We start from the raw sequence: 17462 nt of genomic DNA on the forward strand, positions 1-17462 counted from the left end.
TAGCTGCTGTGTTGGGTAAGCAGGGTTGAAAACTATGATCCGAACAAGCTCAAGAACCGGTCAGTCAAGGAATGTCTTTGCAGGATGTTTAATGAAAAAGGATCGAGATGGCAGACAAATAGGGAGTGGTGGCCAATTTTTGCAAGGCATCTGTCATGAAGTTTGCATGCTGCATCCCTAAGACTGAAGACTCCACACTATGCGGAATGGCACCAGAACATGGATAATTTCCATGCCAATCTCACATATCTTTTGGTGGCAGCTGGCACCAGTATAGAGACGCTCTACAAAACAGGGTGAACTGACACATTCAGTAGAGTTTCCATGTGGCAGTCCTAATATGATTCTGCCTGAAATGGTTCCATTTCTTCCTTACTTCCTGACCTTTTGTCTTTATTCACCCATTGTGAATCTGGGACTGTGTGTAATTCATCCCATGCCAAATTGCAAGCACATCAGATGACCTTTATTTTACCACTAGCATTATTACTCTCACCTCATTACATGCTCTTGATTGGCTGAAAAGTTGTGTTTCCCTCCCGCCCACCACCCACACTCCTTAATTTTGTCACTCAACTCGTCTTTGGCCAAGATGAGCCAAAGGCTCCAGCCAATGATGATATCAGCCATGCAACAACAGCCACACCTATCACTACAGGGCAGACACTGACTTCTCAAATACAGAAGAGATTGCAAAAAACTGTTTGCAAGTCACGGCAGAAAGATGAGAGAAAGTGCAAGCCATCATCTCAGATCTCCAGTCTGTTTGCTTTTGCAGGGTTAAGGTCAAACATTTAGCATTTCGCTCCCTTTGTGGGTTCTTTGTTTACAAGGCTTTCATTACGCATTGGCGGTTTTTATACTAATAAAAAATCTAGGCAATGAATACCTGAGCAATATGTCACAGTGGATGTAAGCAATTTCAATCTGGAAAGGGATTTTGTTTGCCCAACTGCAACATTATTGCGCAGAGTTAGTGACCTGGTGTTACTGTGAGAACGGTAACTTTTTTTTCTATTCACATCTGGCACATGGTTTCCAATTTCCTGTAAGGAACTAAGAGTCTCTAGCAGTGAAGAATCCAGCAGCAGGATTCAAGCGCTCTGTGCCACTGTAGTAGCTCACTAGATAAGAGAGTCGCTGGCCTGGTCTTTGCTGTGCTACAGCATCACAAATGCCCACAAGTGGTCTTGCAGCTACCAACACAGCAAGGATCACATGACAGGGTCATGTGACAGAAAGGGGCCGCTGCATTCCACGTGGTCCCATAAACCTACTGGTTTCACTGACCCAAGCAACACAGAAATGAGGCACAGAGTGAACTACTCTTGGCTGGACCGATATTCACTTGCCTGCTTAACAACCCTAACATTTCCTCCCCTCCCCAAAGAAACAGGAAAAGGTTGTTAATATGAAGGAAAAAAGCACAAGAGTGCACCCTTGTTGTTGACATCATGGAAATGTTAGACCTTCTCATGATTTTAGTACCTCAGAAATACATTTCACAAATAAAAAGCCTTCCCCTGCGCGTGCATGCACACACACAAACACACACACACCCCCCTCAAACATTTCAAAGGCTTTGTCAGAACAGAGCTCAGTATCAAAATCTCTGAGGGCTATTTTACATTTGAGATTTTCTCACACATCTATTGCCTCTCATATCAAACCATCACTTCTGACAAATGCTCAAATGTCTTATTTCACCACGTGTGAATATATCAAGATACCCACGTGGGCAGTGAGAAAACGTAAAATGTGAAGGGCTGGCCCTACCGGGTGGCAGAGTGGAGCAGCCGCCTCAGGCAACTGATTTTGCGTGGCGCAAAACACCAAAAATTATTAGTTGCTTCATTGATTATTGTTGTTTTTTGCTGTTAGGGAATGAAGAGGCACTTATGAGATCTTGACAAACCTAAGGTATTATGTACCAAGATTTGCAGGGGGGATATTTGCTGCTATACAACAAGTAACAACATGTCTTAGACCAGGCATAGGCAAACTTGGCCCTCCAGATGTTTTGGGACTACATCATCCCTGGCCACTGGTCCTGTTAGCTAGGGATTATGGGAGTTGTAGTCCCAAAACATCAGGAGGGCCGAGTTTGCCTATGCCTGTCTATGCATTGGACAATAGAGAAAATTACAGCCCCAGGCCATAAGAAATTGTGAGCAATATAGCTGTAATCAGAATTTATCTGCAGGATTAAAAGAAAAAGCAATATATTCCACATAAAAAATAAACAACCAATTATTTAAAGGATTACCCACCTTTTTACCAGAAGCCTGAAAGATCTTTATTAAAGAACCAGACCTCCTATCAGTGCGAAATATATATACCTGTGAAGTTTTAAACAGAAGAAGAAATTAATTGATTCTATTGCATATGAATCCACTCATTATTGATTAGCAAAATACAGCATGTTTGTGGGTACTTCATCCATTAATCTGAAAAGTTTTTGCCTCACCTTTCCACAAAATTGAAGGCAGATTAGCAAAATACAACAAAGAACTAAGAATAAAACCTAAGTTTTATTAAAGATGGATACTATTTTTAAAAGCAAACAGAAAAAGCAAGAGCCACCCGCAGTGAAATGTGAGCTACCTCCTATGAAAATCCACCAAAGACTTTTGTAGGTAAAGCTGTTTTCAAGTGGCCTCTAAAAGAAATCAAAGTAGGTGACAGGCAAATCTCTTTGGAGAAGACATTTCGCAGTAAGACAAGTAGTATCTGCATGGCCTCAGGGTGGGGTTTAACCCCACAGCCCCTTTGTATCCGTGTTGCCTCTTTACACAAGCAACATGTGAACATCTGGTTAGACCAGGGGTCTGCAACCTTTAAGACAAAAAGAGCCACTTGGACCCGTTTCCGAAGGAAAAAAATCTGGGAGCCGCAAAACTCGTCATTATAAAAATAACTTTTTTGTCACTTTTTTATTATTTCTTTGTTTGACCCCTCAGAATTACTCCTCCTCATAGAAATAAACGTTAAATTAACAAGTTACCTTTTTTGTGTGTGTGTTCTTCACTCCCCTTCAAAACAGTGACCAGCGTACATGCCCCCTTTCAATGCAGTGACCAGCGTACATGCCCCTTACAATGTAGCGGGCGGGAAGGTGACGTCGGGACGGTGCGTGACTAACGCACGCACCGCCCCCATGCGACGTCACAGCCAGTACAGCGCCCGCCACAGTGGGGAGTGTCGGGGTGCACAATGCGCCTCCTCCCCTCGCTAGTATCTGCCCCGGAGCCGCGGCAAAGGTGTAAAAGAGCCACATGCGGCTCCAGAGCCGCGGGTTGCAGACCCCTGGGTTAGACTGTCAGTGCTGAACTGGCTCAGCTCAGTACAGTGGTGCCTCGCAAGACGAAAAGAATCCGTTCTGTGATTCTCTTCGTCTAGCAGTTTTTTCATCTTGCGAAGCAAGCCCATTGAAGGATTAGCAGATTAGCGCTATTAGCGGCTTTTAGCAGCTTTTAGCGGCTTTTAGCGGCTTATCTGCTGATCGGATCAGCTGATAAGTGGCTTAGCGGCTTAGAAAAAGGGGGGGAAGGGGGAAAAACCAGCAGGAACTCGCAAGACATTGTCGTCTTGCGAAGCAAGCCCATAGGAAATTCGTTTTGCGAAGCACCTCCAAAACGGAAAACTCTTTCGTCTAGCGAGTTTTCCGTCTTGCGGGGCATTCGTCTTGCGGGGCACCACTGTATTAGCAAGCCCTCAAGTCCCTAGTCCTTTGCAGAAGACCATTACAAAACCAAGGAAGATCAGAACTGCAAAAAAATGCTTTGCACATTTTTTTGAAGAATGTTACATAAACAATACAACAATGCATAAGAGTGGCATTGATCCTAACATAAGTTAAGGAAGTTCACAGAAGGAATGTTTTCCATTTCCTCCTCCACACTGCCCTTTCCTACCTACCCAAACGCCACCACCCTCCTTAACAACATGGGGTGTGTATAGGGGCCTCTGAGGAAAGGGGAAACCAGCCAAAATCGGCAGACCTACACCTACCGTAATTTTAGGACACTCCCACCATATATTATTCAGAAGAGCCCCCAATCCCCAAAGAGGCTTTTCGTGGGTCTGGTGGGAATGAGAAATATTCCTCCCATGAACCACTTTTAAGGCAACTAATCTGATGATCCAAGCCAGTGTCAATAAACCCTTTCCAAATTACTGTAGCCCCAAATGCCTTGTTCATCCTTTTTTCCGGGAACTCAGTCAAAACAGTGAATATGCTGCCACGTTAGTTAAATGAGCCATTGTCTGATCGAGAGCCACACCTTTCCGACGCCTCCATCCTGAGGAGCTCCTCCAACAACGTCTGTCGTCGTCAGCTGAGAAAAGTGACCCGCTGTCACCGCATATCCTAAGCAGGGCATTTTTAGGGTGGACGAATGGGAGGAGAGAAATGACAAATGAATTCAGAAAAGGAAACAGGTCCAAGGAAAAGGTCAGCCATCTGGATGAAAGCAAAGTTCCCTCCCTCCTCCTTTCTTCTAATAGAGTGTAAATATGCTAGGCTTGTTACAAATAACCCCCAAAAACCAACAAGAGGTCTGCTTCTTCAGTACAGGAACTTGCTGGCACTCCATGCGGCACTGGAAATGACAATAAGCAACTGAATGTCTCTCCCCATCCCACCCCCCGAGACCCAATGGCAAAGGTGTCGACAGAAGCTGTGAGGGTGACAAGAACAAGAGCTTAAGCCAGTAAAGGGCCTGGTTTCCAAAATAAAAATTAAGAGTACAGATGTTCAGCGGGATGAGAAACACCCGGGGGGGGGGGCAGACAGATTGCTTCATGTTGAAGGAACTATCTTTCATGCCTGTTTAGTGACAGTTTCCATTTGGCACCCAAAAATGGGGGTTCCCTCAGTTTAAACTGCTATGCCAAGGGATGTGGGGTGAGGGAAGAGATATAAAGTATATGCTTTAAAGTAAAGGTAAAGGGACCCCTGACCATTAGGTCCAGTCGTGACCGACTCTGGGGTTGCGGCGCTCATCTCGCTTTATTGGCCGAGGGAGCCGGCTTACAGCTACCGGGTCATGTGGCGAGCATGACTAAGCCGCTTCTGGTGAACCAGAGCAGCGCACGGAAACGCCGTTTACCTTCCCGCCGGAGTGGTACCTATTTATCTATTTGCACTTTGACGTGCTTTCGAACTGCTAGGTTGGCAGGAGCAGGGACTGAGCAACGGGAGCTCACCCCGTCGTGGGGATTTGAACCGCTGACCTTCTGATTGGCAAGTCCTAGGCTCTGTGGTTTAACCCACAGCACCAACAAGATCTTAAAATTGTTTTAATCTTTTAATGCTTTTGTTGTATGCCTTTTATCCTTTCAATGTTTTATCCTTTCAACTACTGTGATAAGTTTTGTGATCTAGCAGTTTATAAATGCTATTATTATTATTATTATTATTATTATTATTATTATTATTAATGACGATGATGCTTGGCTAAGGATTAAAACAAAAATTAAGGGTCTACACTAAGGGAAAAGAGTTTGTTTGGAAGAGGTATCAAGAATGTGGCCCAATTTGCCATCCTACAGATGATATATTATGGGACAGGAGGAGTCTGTAAGTAAAGGAGGAGGAGGAGGTGATGGTGATTCAGCTCCTTGTAAGGCTGTCATTTCATAGTCCCTTCTGCCTGCAAAAGACTAGCTTTTCAAATCTATTCAAAGGCAGAAACCTCAAGGTCTTCAGGATATCCAGCCATCTCTTCTCTAAGAATTTCAAAGTAGCTTTCACTAAGTGGTATTTTTTTTTAAACAAAAAGCAGACTAATAATGATAGTGGGCAGAAGAAAAGGTGTGATTATCCAGTTTTTAAAAGCATTTAAAACCAAACAAAAGAAGAAAGTGGCAATCTGGAAATGCTTTCATAATGAGAGCAAGTGGTCACTGAGGACTGGACAGAAGACATTAGATGTTCAGTATTTCTCTTCTGTCACTCACTGCGTTTTAAATCTTAGTATTCAAAGTATTATTGATGTGCAATGTCTTTAGTCCCTATCTTGGCAGATATTCTTTGGAGCAATAGACAGCTGTGCCTACTCAAAGAACTGCTATCCTCAGAGTACAGGAGAAGAAAACGAGAACATTTAGAGCTTATAGTTTAGGCATACCCATGAGGTAAAATTAATATACTATACAACATGTGCAACTGGCTGGGAGTTGAATTAAAAAGTTCACAAATCCCAATCTATAGTTTAGCCAGGCAATTTTCAGACTTTCAGGAAGCCATTTCCACATTCTCATCTACTGAGACAACCCTGCAGATGTTACTGACCCCGACATTTCACAGAAGATTATGGGGTGCTTAGTATTTGAGCCCTGCTTATGAGGCCTACTGTCCATTTACGAAGCTTACTAGCATCATCCCATGTGAACCAAGAGTGCAACGCAGGACACACCTAACACTGACCTGGGAAAATAATAATGGTGCTTCTAAGGAAGTGGACTGTAGTCCACAAAAGCTTGTGAGATAATACGTTTGTTAGTCTTTAAGTTTCAAGATCCTGTTGCTTGGGGGAACAACAGTCTCTCTAGGGAGGGCATTCTACAGCCAGGATATCACTGCTGAAAAGGTACTCTCCCTATTTGTCATCTCCTGAACCTCAAAAGGTAAGGCCACCTGGAGAAAGACCTCAGAAGACAACTACTCCAAGTCAGTATATACAGAAAGAGAAAAAATCGATGTAACCTCATCCCCAATAATTAAGGACTTTAAAGGTCCAAAACGTGTCACTGAAAAAGACCTAACAAGCTTTCATAGAACACAAGTGTCCCTGACATACATGACAGGCCATTAGGCCTAAAATAACCCATTCTCTGTGTATTTTCTTTCTTTCTTTCTTTCTTTCTTTCTTTCTTTCTTTCTTTCTCACTTCCCATTGGGCATCCCAAAGCAATTTACATAATAAAAACTTATATGAAACAGCTGCATATATAACAACATTTTTCTAAACAGATAAAGATATAAGCAAACACTTTAAGACAACCAGAGCACATTCATAAAATCAATTCAAATCTGATGCAGATACCAACTAGGATTTTTTTTAAAATGTCCATTTAGAAGGCTTATATTCATGTAGATTTTCCATACCTACCACTAAAAAACTTTGTGCAAGACAGTTTAGACCAGTGTCCCACAACCTGGTGCCTCCCAACCAGTATGGTTGTGATGGCTGAGATTCATGGGAGTTGTAGTCCCAACATCTGGAGGAAACCAAGATTTGAGACTATTAACAATGGGCAGCTCCACATCACTTACCTAGGTATGTATACCGCTTGGCTATCACAGATTCATCATTCAGCTTGAAATAAATATTGTCAGTGAGATTCAGCACTTTGATGGTTCCGGTCCAGTAATAAGATCCTGGAGCTCCCATGACAACCAGCTCCTACCAACAGAAGAGTTTCAGCAGTCAATAAAACAAATCTTTGAAGCTCCTCAAGCATGATGAAGACCAGAAAAGTAATTATCTTCAGAAATTCTGTGGTGCTGGGGGGCAGAGAAGACTGATAAATTGGGGGAGACTGAAACAGGTTAAAATAATCTAAACTTTCTGGATTACTTTAAGAGCATGAATTGTATTGTGCAATTAGAATGTAATAGCCAGGTTTGCATGTCACATTAAACCATAGTTAAAATAAACTGTGGTTTAATGTGAATGAGCACCATGCTGATGCACACTGTTGAAATCCCAGGTGTTTTGCTCTTCCCCTTGTAGTAAGAATTCACCACTATACCACCTTGTTTGTTACCCAGGTGAGGAACTCCTCCTACTGTTGGGAAACAAGCTATGGTTTTGTTTGTTGCGTATCCAGCTGCAGGTTCTCCAAACAAACGACGAGCAGAAGCCAATATGTGTTCATGGCTTAGGGGGAACAAACCACAAGCCCAGGACATAACAGTGCCTCAAGCTAGACAATGGCTTGTTTCCTAGCAGAAGAAGGAGCAAGGGAGAAATGGAGCAGCTCATTCACATTAAACCATTTTAACTGGTCCATCTAACTCAATATTGCCAACGCTGAGAAGCAACAGCTCTCCAGGGTGCCAGGCAGTCCCAGCACCACCGGGAGATACTGGAGACTGGGAACCTTCTGTCCTGCATGATGCTCTACCATATAAAAGTCTCACAGCCGTAATTGAAACAAAGTCCCATAGACCTTTTCTAACTGTATATCTATAAGTCCCAGCAGGAAAAAATCAGGCTTCAGTTGAAAGTTAATCTTCAAAATTCTCCGTATCAATGTATATATATTTGCATCCAATATTTTTTGGCTTTTTTACACATCCACCAAGCATGATAAAATGTCCCTTCCTGTTCTTTACATTTCCAGTAAATATTTGTTTGCATAAAACATGCAATGAACTTACTGAGGCATGGCAGCAGAGGAACTGTCGTGTTTTCAAGGCCTACCTTTAGCTATGAATCTATCGCCAGCACGTCTCCTCAGTTCAGTGGCAGACTTTGATCTTTGAAATTTCAGTGGTGCACAGTGCAAACCCAAAATTTGTCATCCGCCCGCCCCCCCCTTCCGTTCTGATCAGCTCACTGTGTTATAGCTGGGAAGCCATGCAATGTCTTCTAGTGTCGGCGCTCAGTGTGGTGGACCCAGCAGCACCGCCCCAGTCTTTGCTCAGTTCTCTTATAGGGTAGTCACAGCGAATCCTCACAAGAATTCAGCTTTGGCCTCAGAAACTTTGGGATCCCCTAGGCTGCCTAGCTCTTCTCCACCAGACCGACAAACTAGGCCTGGACCATCCGAACTTGGCTGCTTCCATCTACACAAGGTCAGAAGCTAAAGCAGACAATTCTACACATACGATGTATGTAAACACGACAGGCTCCATAACTTTGAGGGGCTGCTCTTTTGGGACAACCAACCCACCACACAGCAGAAAACAGCATGCATTAGCAAGACGGAATGCTTCTTGTCCATTAGACACTTGTCTGTTTGACCCAGAACTCATTTATCTACATTTCCTGCTCACTCTGAAATGGCTGAAGCTCCAAGGCAGTGCACCAGAAGTTCAAAGCCACCTTTTGAATGCAGAGCAAGCAAAGGGAATTCAGAGCATGGGAAAAGGAACAGGCTTGATATTGCAGACAAGTCAGGAAACAGCTGCTGCTGACACGGCTCTGGTGATCAAACGCATTATCAAACAGGTTGCCACCCTTTCCAGATTAACCTGAAAAAATCCCACCGGCTTGTTTTGAACACTGTGGCACATGCTTTGTTTATATGATCCTGAGTGATTAAACCCTTTGGGCCCAATGCAAAGATGCCTTGGAAAGTAATCTCTCTCACATTCCCTTCCAATCTAGATTTGCCCAAGGCAAGGCTAGACATTACCAAAAGCACATGACGGCTGCCAAATACAGTGGCCTTGTGTCTTGTTTCCTGTTCTCATAAGCTTCTTTGATCATCTAGCCCAGTGCTCTGGCTTGCAGCAGCTCTGAAGGGTCTCAGGCAGCAGAGGTCAGCAGGGTGGCACAGGCAGGGCAGCGCTGTGCATCTGGCTCCCTGGCACCAAGCATTTTCCAAGAAGGAAAGGTGCAGAGAGCTCAGTGCAGTGCAAGGGCAGTGATGGAGCCAGCAGAGCACTCCTGCCAGCGCAGCTACACTGCACTGAGCTCCCTGAGTCTTGACCATCCCTCTAGATAAACAGCAGCAACACTCAGCATCAAGCTGCACAATGCCAGCCTGTCTGCACCACCCTGCCAACCACTGTTGGTCTCGGGTAGAAAGAAGTCTGACATATCCCTTGGGATGCTGGAACCTTGGGAAACTGGGACGGTTCTTCCTCTAATACTATGCAGTCATGAAATGTGTGGTGTTACATTGCCATGCCATCAAGACACCTCCCTGCTCCCTACCTACAGCAGCTACTGATGTGAACATAGGAACAATGTTAGAAAATTGGTAGCTTAAAAAACTAAAAAGCGAGGAGCAAGAAAGAAAGGGACTGAATTTTAACCACATCCAAGTTTGCAGAGTTAGCATCATGGGATGTTGAGTTGCAGCTTGCCTGCTGTCCAATTTCCAAGTACAAGATATATCCACATTGCATTATTTTTCAACCATGCAACCACAAACAAATACAGTGGTGCCTCGCAAGACGAAATTAATTCGTTCCGCGAGTTTTGTCGTCTTGCGATTTTTTTCGTCTTGCGAAGCACGGTGTCGGAAAAGTTTTGGAAAAGCTTCAAAAATCACCAAAGTCTTCAAAAACCTCAAAAAAGGCTACTACACCGTGTGCTATAAGTTGCTCCTCGAAGTCAAGTCGCAACTGTATTAACGGTTTTAAGAAAAAGCAAACAAACTTGCAAGACGTTTCCGTCTTGCGAAGCAAGCCCATAGGGAAAATCGTCTTGCGAAGCAACTCAAAAAAACAAAAACCCTTTCGTCTAGCGAGTTTTCCGTCTTGCGAGGCATTCGTCTTGCGAGGTACCACTGTAGCAGCTACCACCTGGAAAGGCATACGGGAATAAGAGGTCCCAGCTTTTCATGTTTGTTTTGCACTGTGGAATTTATTCCTGGCAATAAGAATTTACCTATGAGGACTGACCTGTAATACATGAAACAGTCCTCTGGGGCAGGCACAGGCAAACTCGGCCCTCCAGGTGTTTTGGGACTACAATTCCCATCATCCCTAGCTAACAGGTCAGGGGTGATGGGAATTGTAGTCCCAAAACATCTGGAGGGCCGAGTTTGCCTATGCTTGCTCTGGGGAGTTCAGGACAGGCTGGTTCCAGCGCCTGGCATGGTGGGGTGAATCCTGGGACCCAGCAGTCCACTGCCGCCACCTGGGCCAACCTCCACCTTGACTATTTCTGCTGCCAGCTCCTTGATGCCCATTGCAGAGTCAGGGCAGCTGGCTTGACTGCCACTCCAGGAGCCAACTCCCCAGAGGCATCAGCTTAAATACACCGGCCTTGCCCCTTACGTATGCCCACTGATTTGGGCATGTAACCCAGGGGGCTGACTGGGAGGGGTCCCATCAAGAGCACTTTATCCAGGGCCTCCCAAAACCTACGCCCATGCCTCCTTCAAAGATAAAAGATTTTGAGGGGGACAAAGTCACACTAAGCCAGTGTACCTGAGACTGAGACCCACAAGCCACATAGGATTCAGGCTGATTTCTGAGAGCCCCAAAGCACAGGATTCGTCACGGTCAGCGTAGGTGGCAGAGGCTAAACAAGGGATAACTGCAGTGGCTTTTTCACAACTTTTCTTGATGCGGGCGCTACTTCCCACACTTTTGCCTTCGCAGTATCTCACGCAGCAAGGAGTGGCCACAGCTCAGCTGTAGAGCAAATCCTTTGCATAGAAAAGATATTAGGTTTAAATCCCATTAGAGTCCTGCCTGAAACCTTGGAGAGTCTGTGCCAGTCATAGATGGACCAGCTGGCTATGCTGCATCTAGATGTATGCATGGTGTTAAAATAAGTGCCTATTAAGTAAGTGAACTAAAGGGACGCGGGTGGCGCTGTGGGTTAAACCACAGAGCCCAGGACTTGCCGATCGGAAGGTCGGCGGTTCAAATCCCCACGACGGGGTGAGCTCCTATTGCTCGGTCCCTGCTCCTGCCAACCTAGCAGTTCGAAAGCACGTCAAAGTGCAAGTAGATAAATAGGTACCGCTCCGGCGGGAAGGTAAACGACGTTTCCGTGCGCTGCTCTGGTTCACCAGAAGCAGCTTAGTCATGCTGGCCACATGACCCGGAAGCTGTACGCCGGCTCCTTCGGCCAATAAAGCGAGATGAGCGCCGCAACCCCAGAGTCGGTCACTACTGGACCTAATGGTCAGGGGTCCCTTTACCTTTACCTTTAAGTAAATGAACTGGGAGTGTGCAAAATCACTATGTATCTAATAGTTCGTGCATGGTGTCATATGCAAAGGACAACATAAATGCTGGGAAACTGCTGCACAGAAAGCTTGAAAGCTGAAGGCAAGTTTCTCGATTCAAAGACTTTTTACACCGTAGCAACCGGGAGGTTTTGGCCAAAGTTCCACCACTCACCTCTGTGAAGTAGCCTGCTATTCCAGCCTGACATGAGCCATGCTCTTCGCCATATTTCTTCTTATACTCTAGCAAGGAGAAGGATTAAAGGGGAGGGGGGAGAGAAACACAGTCACGTCAGTCCCTGCCAAATGTGTGTGGTTCACAGTTGCACAGTCCCATCCACTTCATTCCACGTGTGCTGCTCAGCGCTGAGTTGCAGGAGGCCCTCGGCTGAGCCAGCACTGGGAAATCTCTGAAATTCACAAAAACCTCAGAAATCCAGGCTCCTTTGCCACAGTACATGGGTATTGTCAAAGCCAAGCTTTGGAGGAACAGCACTGTAAACAGATAACGTTTCCCCGTTTGCGAAATCTGAAAGGGCGGGGGCCAGGAAAAAGCCTCTGACCATTTAGGACAGGAGACCAGTCATGAGACTCGAGAATGAGAGAGAGGGAGACCTGCATGCGAGGGGCAGCCTGATAGCTTGTAACTTGCAACAATTAAGGTTGAAAAGCATTAATCAGAGGCGGACTGACTTTGGTCCCCAACCAGAATGAAGCTGAAGAACACAGAACAGCATTTGCTCACATTGATTCTTGATGCCCTGCCTCTCCCAGGTCTTCTCTTGACCTTCTTTCCATGTCTTTCCCTTTACTCTTTTTCCTTCCCCTCTGATAATTTGGAATGTAAACACTTGGGGGCAGAGGCCTATTGCATGGGCTTATGTTAGGCTATAAAGTGGCATGTATATTGATGGTGCTATAACAATATCAATAAGACCACGTGGACAACAAGAGCAGCCCAGAGCCTGTGAGAAGAAGAAGAAGAAGAGTTTGGATTTGATATCCCGCTTTATCACTACCCTAAGGAGTCTCAAAGTGGCTAACATTCTCCTTTCCCTTCCTCCCCACAAGAAACTCTGTGAGGTGAGTAGGGCTGAGAGACTTCAGAAAAGTGTGACTAGACCAAGGTCACCCAGCAGCCGCATGTGGAGGAGCGAGGAAGCGAACCCGGTTCTCCAGATTACAAGTCCACTGCTCTTAACCACTACACCTCACTGGCTCTCCACACAACACAACACAACACAACACAACAACACAAGAGGCACAGGGAATACTTGGCACTTGGCATCACCAGTGCCAACCATGAATATTCCTCTGGTCCAGGTTTTGCACCTCTGAATTACTACTCTGCTTTCTTCAAGATAAGCCAGGATTTCCTGTTTACCCACCTTTAAGCAAGGCCATCCCAGTTATACACATCATCTCTGTAATGTAGAGAAATTCAGCATAGCACAGAACTAACAGGGTGTTTTTGAAGAAAAATTGAAAGCTACTTGTTATGTACTGAGTTGAATAGGATCCAAACTGCAGCAGTCTGATTGGTCCTAGAACAATAGGATCCAAATTGCAGCAGTCTGATTGGTCCTAGAACAATAGGATTCAGAATGCAGCAGTCTGATTGGTCCAAGAACAATGCAGCAGTATGATTGGTTGGCAGGAACCACCCAATCATGCTCCAGATATAAGTGAATCCACAACCTGATTGGCTTACAGTAGAATTCCAGAATTAACCAATCATGTGCAGCCCATTGTGTAAATAATGTATATAAAGCAGATACTTTGAGGGGACTTTTATTCATTCCTCCCCACCACTATGAGCTGAATAAAGAGCATGAAATCACTTTGCGACTCTGAGTATATTTCACTACTGCACATCCAAAAGAAGCCATTTGGGGCAAAATAAATGAATCATGATAACCAGTCGCACTGAGAGCTCCATAGAACCATGCTTGGTGGGGTACTAATTTATAGCTAACTTAGCAGACAAAATGTGGATAGTGTCATTATATGGTTTAATCACTAGATAGCACTGGACTTAGTTGACCCTGGGTAAAAGGAGTTTTCTGTGTCTAGTCTGTTCTTGTCAAAGAGAGACAATAAAGTTCTTGTCTGGCTTCTTGACTGGTGTGCCCTCCAAGCCCTCCATGACAATTATTTTTTCTATGGTGTTTAAGTTTTCTTGTCTACCTCATTTCCACTTGCTCTGGAAAATTTAAACCAAATGGCAAACCCGCTTAAAGGCTGTTGCTACCAAGGCCCCCTGGGAATTGTAGTATTGAGAAAGAACTAACAAAGGGTCTCTTAAAAGAATTGTCCACTCACCAAACTACAATTCCCAGATTTATCTGAGCCAAATGAAAACAAGTGAATACAACATGAAACTGGTTTAAATGTGCAGTGTAGCTGTGCCCTAAGAATCAAAGTGTTCAGGGCTACAATTTTAACAAGAATTTTGCACTTCTGTCCTTCATATGAACAGCTTCTGAACTTCACAGTCAAATCTCTGGCAAGAAAATCATAGTATCATTACAGCATTTATTCCCACTTCCTGTTTCTTGCGACATGCTCCCCCGTGATAACTGGGGTTTCAAGGAAAACATAGTGTGCTTCAGTTTCTTAAAAAAATCGCCATGTAACCTGGTAACACTCTGAAACAGCCAACCACCGACTCATTGCTAAATTATAAGGAATGTACTTTGCAGATTGTCTCTTTGGAACCAAATGTATTCCTCATGGTTTGACAGACCACAAGAACTGTATAATGAACTCTTAGCTTCAACATAGAAACAGTCTGTTTAAAAGAAAAGGGAATATTGACTGGACTGGCCAGCAACTATTTCCACTTTTAACAAATATAAAGATCATTTGTACTGGGTAAATTCCAGCAAAAAGCAAGTGGGGAGACTCCTGATCATTTTATCGGGGTCAGGATTTCATTCATTCCAACAAAACAGAAAAATTAGTATGAATAATATGTTGATAAGACAGTGGTCTGAGGTAGCATAAACTGAGAAGGCTAAGCAGTGTCAGAGGCCATATATGCACTGTATCAAGCCACTTTAATTCATACAAGTCCCCACCAACTAATCCTGGAAACTGAAGTGTGTTACAGCTGCTGAGAGTTGTTAGGAGACTCTTATCCCCCTCATAGAGCTACAATTTCCAGAGTGGCTTCACAAGCAATCCCTCTTCCCAGGGAAATCTGGGGATTGTGGTGATGTGGGGGAAAGGAGTCTCCTAACAACTCCCAGCACCCTCAGAAAACTATAGTTCCCATAATGCTCTGCAGATGGGCCCAAATGGTCACAGACTTGATAAAAAGACTTCCTGAAATGTGGAAGGGGGGGGCAGAGCAGCACAATTATTAGGCAGCTATTAACAAAGCAAGCTGGTTTAAGATATTGCCAAGCCAAATCATGCAAAGTAAACGGACAGGGAATTTCCCCGAGCAGATACTGGACATTAATCATTAGGTATGAGGTGGGCCGCAGTCACAGCTAACAGCAATATGGAAATAACCAAATCGGTTGACCAAGAGTATATATAATAAGGGTTATTTCTTAAACCCCGCATTGCTGTATAATATGAAAATGACTGAATGAAGAGCAGAGCTCCACTCTCATCTACACACGAGAAAAAGGGAAATAGATTTGAGGTGTGGGTGAGAAAAAAACAATGCATGGAGGAACAAGGAGATGTTGTGTTGCAGGCAGAAACAGAGCTATAGAAAAGATGACTGAGAAGAAGAATGGGCCTCTTGAGTGAAGCAGGAAGAGCATGCAAGCCCCATTCATTCTAGGCAATCAACCTCCTGAAGCAAGAGCATTTCTTCCACGGGGCTGGCATATCCTGATCAATTGCTCAAGAAACAATGAGAAAGGATTGGCCATCTTAGCCAACCCCCTTTCCAAAGCTCTGAAACACAACAGAAGAAAGCATGACGAGAGGCACTCAGCAACCACATGCACACACTGATCACCTGGGTGTTCATATTTGCATAGAGCCCCTTCACAGAAACCTAGATTTGTAGAGTTGGAAGGGACCACGAAATGTCATCTAGTCCAACCCCTGGCATGCAGGAATAGTTTGCCCAGTGTGTAGGACTTGAATTCGTGACCCTGAGATTAAGAGCCTCATGCTCATCCTAGGATTCCACTTTGTGAGAAATTCTGTGTATCTACTTCAGTAAGTGCGTAGGGCCCTTTCTCACATGGATAACCCTTTCCCCCCTCAAATATGGGGGTATTTTTGTGATACTGCGAGGGGCAGATGAGACTTGTCAGCCTGGGAAGGTAGCCCGTCTAGGAGAAGGAAAATGGATCCTAAACCTCGGCTGCCTTGCAGGCTATCTTCGGAAGAAGAAAATGCTAAAGAGGAAACCCTACACAAATCTGGAGTCAAGTCCCTAAGATGTTTGGATGGCACCTTCTACACCTCCTTCCCGCAACTCCAGCAGCCAAGCTGGTGCCAGATGTATCGCTCTGTTTTTCTTTGGACCACATCTGGGCAGCCTCCATGCACGCTGCCCAGGCTTGCCCCCGGGAAGGTCACTTTGGTGCTGCTTACAGCGCAGTTCGACTTCGCCCCTGGAGGTGTACTCCATTGTTTCTGAAGACAGACGGGTGCCAACAATGGCACACTAAGAAGAAAACACACCAAGAACTCAGGCCAATGTAAGTTTCAATAGTGGGAGTGGTCTTACATTGTCCTGAGTTCTTGGTGTGCTTTTTTCTTGATATATTTACCGTATTTTTTGCTCTATAAGACGCACCAGATCATAAGACGCACCTAGTTTTTGGAAGAGGAAAACAAGAAAGGAAAAAATCTGAATCCCAGAAGATCTACCCACCTTGGAAGACTGGCACTTGCAACTAATAGACTATATGGAGATGGCGGAAATGACTGGCAGAATCCGAGACCAGGGAGAGGAGTCGGTGGAGGAAGATTGGAAGAAATTTAAAATTTATTTGCAGAAATATTGTAAAATTTTTGAATGTTGAGGAAATTGAAATGAGTCGCAGGGGCTTTAGCAACAAAGTAAAATGTAAGATTGGATTAATAACAGATAAATTAAATAGGATATGAATTTGCTGAATTAACTTCTAAAAGGGATACAAGAATGGGAGACGTGAGGAAGTCGGGAAAATAAGTTAATTGAAGATGAGAAATTAAGAAAGAGGGAATTTTTGTTTTTTGTTATTATATGTGTTTTTTATCTTTTTTTCCTTTTTCTTTTGATGTGTTTAATGTTTGTATTTTGGTATTGTATTTTTTTTTTGGTGATTTTGTGTTTTCTTTGTCTTGGTGTATTTTCTTGAGTGCTTTTCTATTGTGAAAACTTAATAAAATATTTATTAAAAAAAAAAAAATCTGAATCCCAGAAGCCAGGACAGCAAGCGGGATCACTGCGCAGCCCTGGCTTATGGGATAGCAGCGCGCAGCCTCAGCTCAGGGAAAAGCCCCCACGAGCCGCACACACGCTCCACACAGCTCTTTAAAGGGAGCCCTGAGCAGAGCCTCCCGCCTACATTCGCTCCATAAGACGCACACACATTTCCCCTTACTTTTTAGAAGGGGGGAAGTGCATCTTATAGAGC

The 17462-nt window shown here is 44.4% G+C and overlaps 1 protein-coding gene across 1 annotated transcript in view; it reads right to left on the reverse strand.

The window, feature by feature from the left end:
* The window catches only part of ITGA9 (integrin subunit alpha 9), a 250926-nt gene that overhangs the window by 199984 nt on the left and 33480 nt on the right, over positions 1-17462 (reverse strand). Inside the window, exons 5-8 of the mRNA XM_081165107.1 lie at positions 12041-12108; positions 7280-7409; positions 4284-4369; positions 2271-2339 (exon numbers count right to left, since the gene is read on the reverse strand). Coding sequence (XP_081021233.1) covers positions 2271-2339; positions 4284-4369; positions 7280-7409; positions 12041-12108 — 353 coding nt within the window. The remainder of the gene's footprint in view (positions 1-2270; positions 2340-4283; positions 4370-7279; positions 7410-12040; positions 12109-17462) is intronic.

The sequence above is a fragment of the Podarcis bocagei genome (assembly GCF_964188305.1).
Source record: "Podarcis bocagei genome assembly, chromosome: 12".
Lineage (NCBI taxonomy): Eukaryota > Metazoa > Chordata > Lepidosauria > Squamata > Lacertidae > Podarcis > Podarcis bocagei.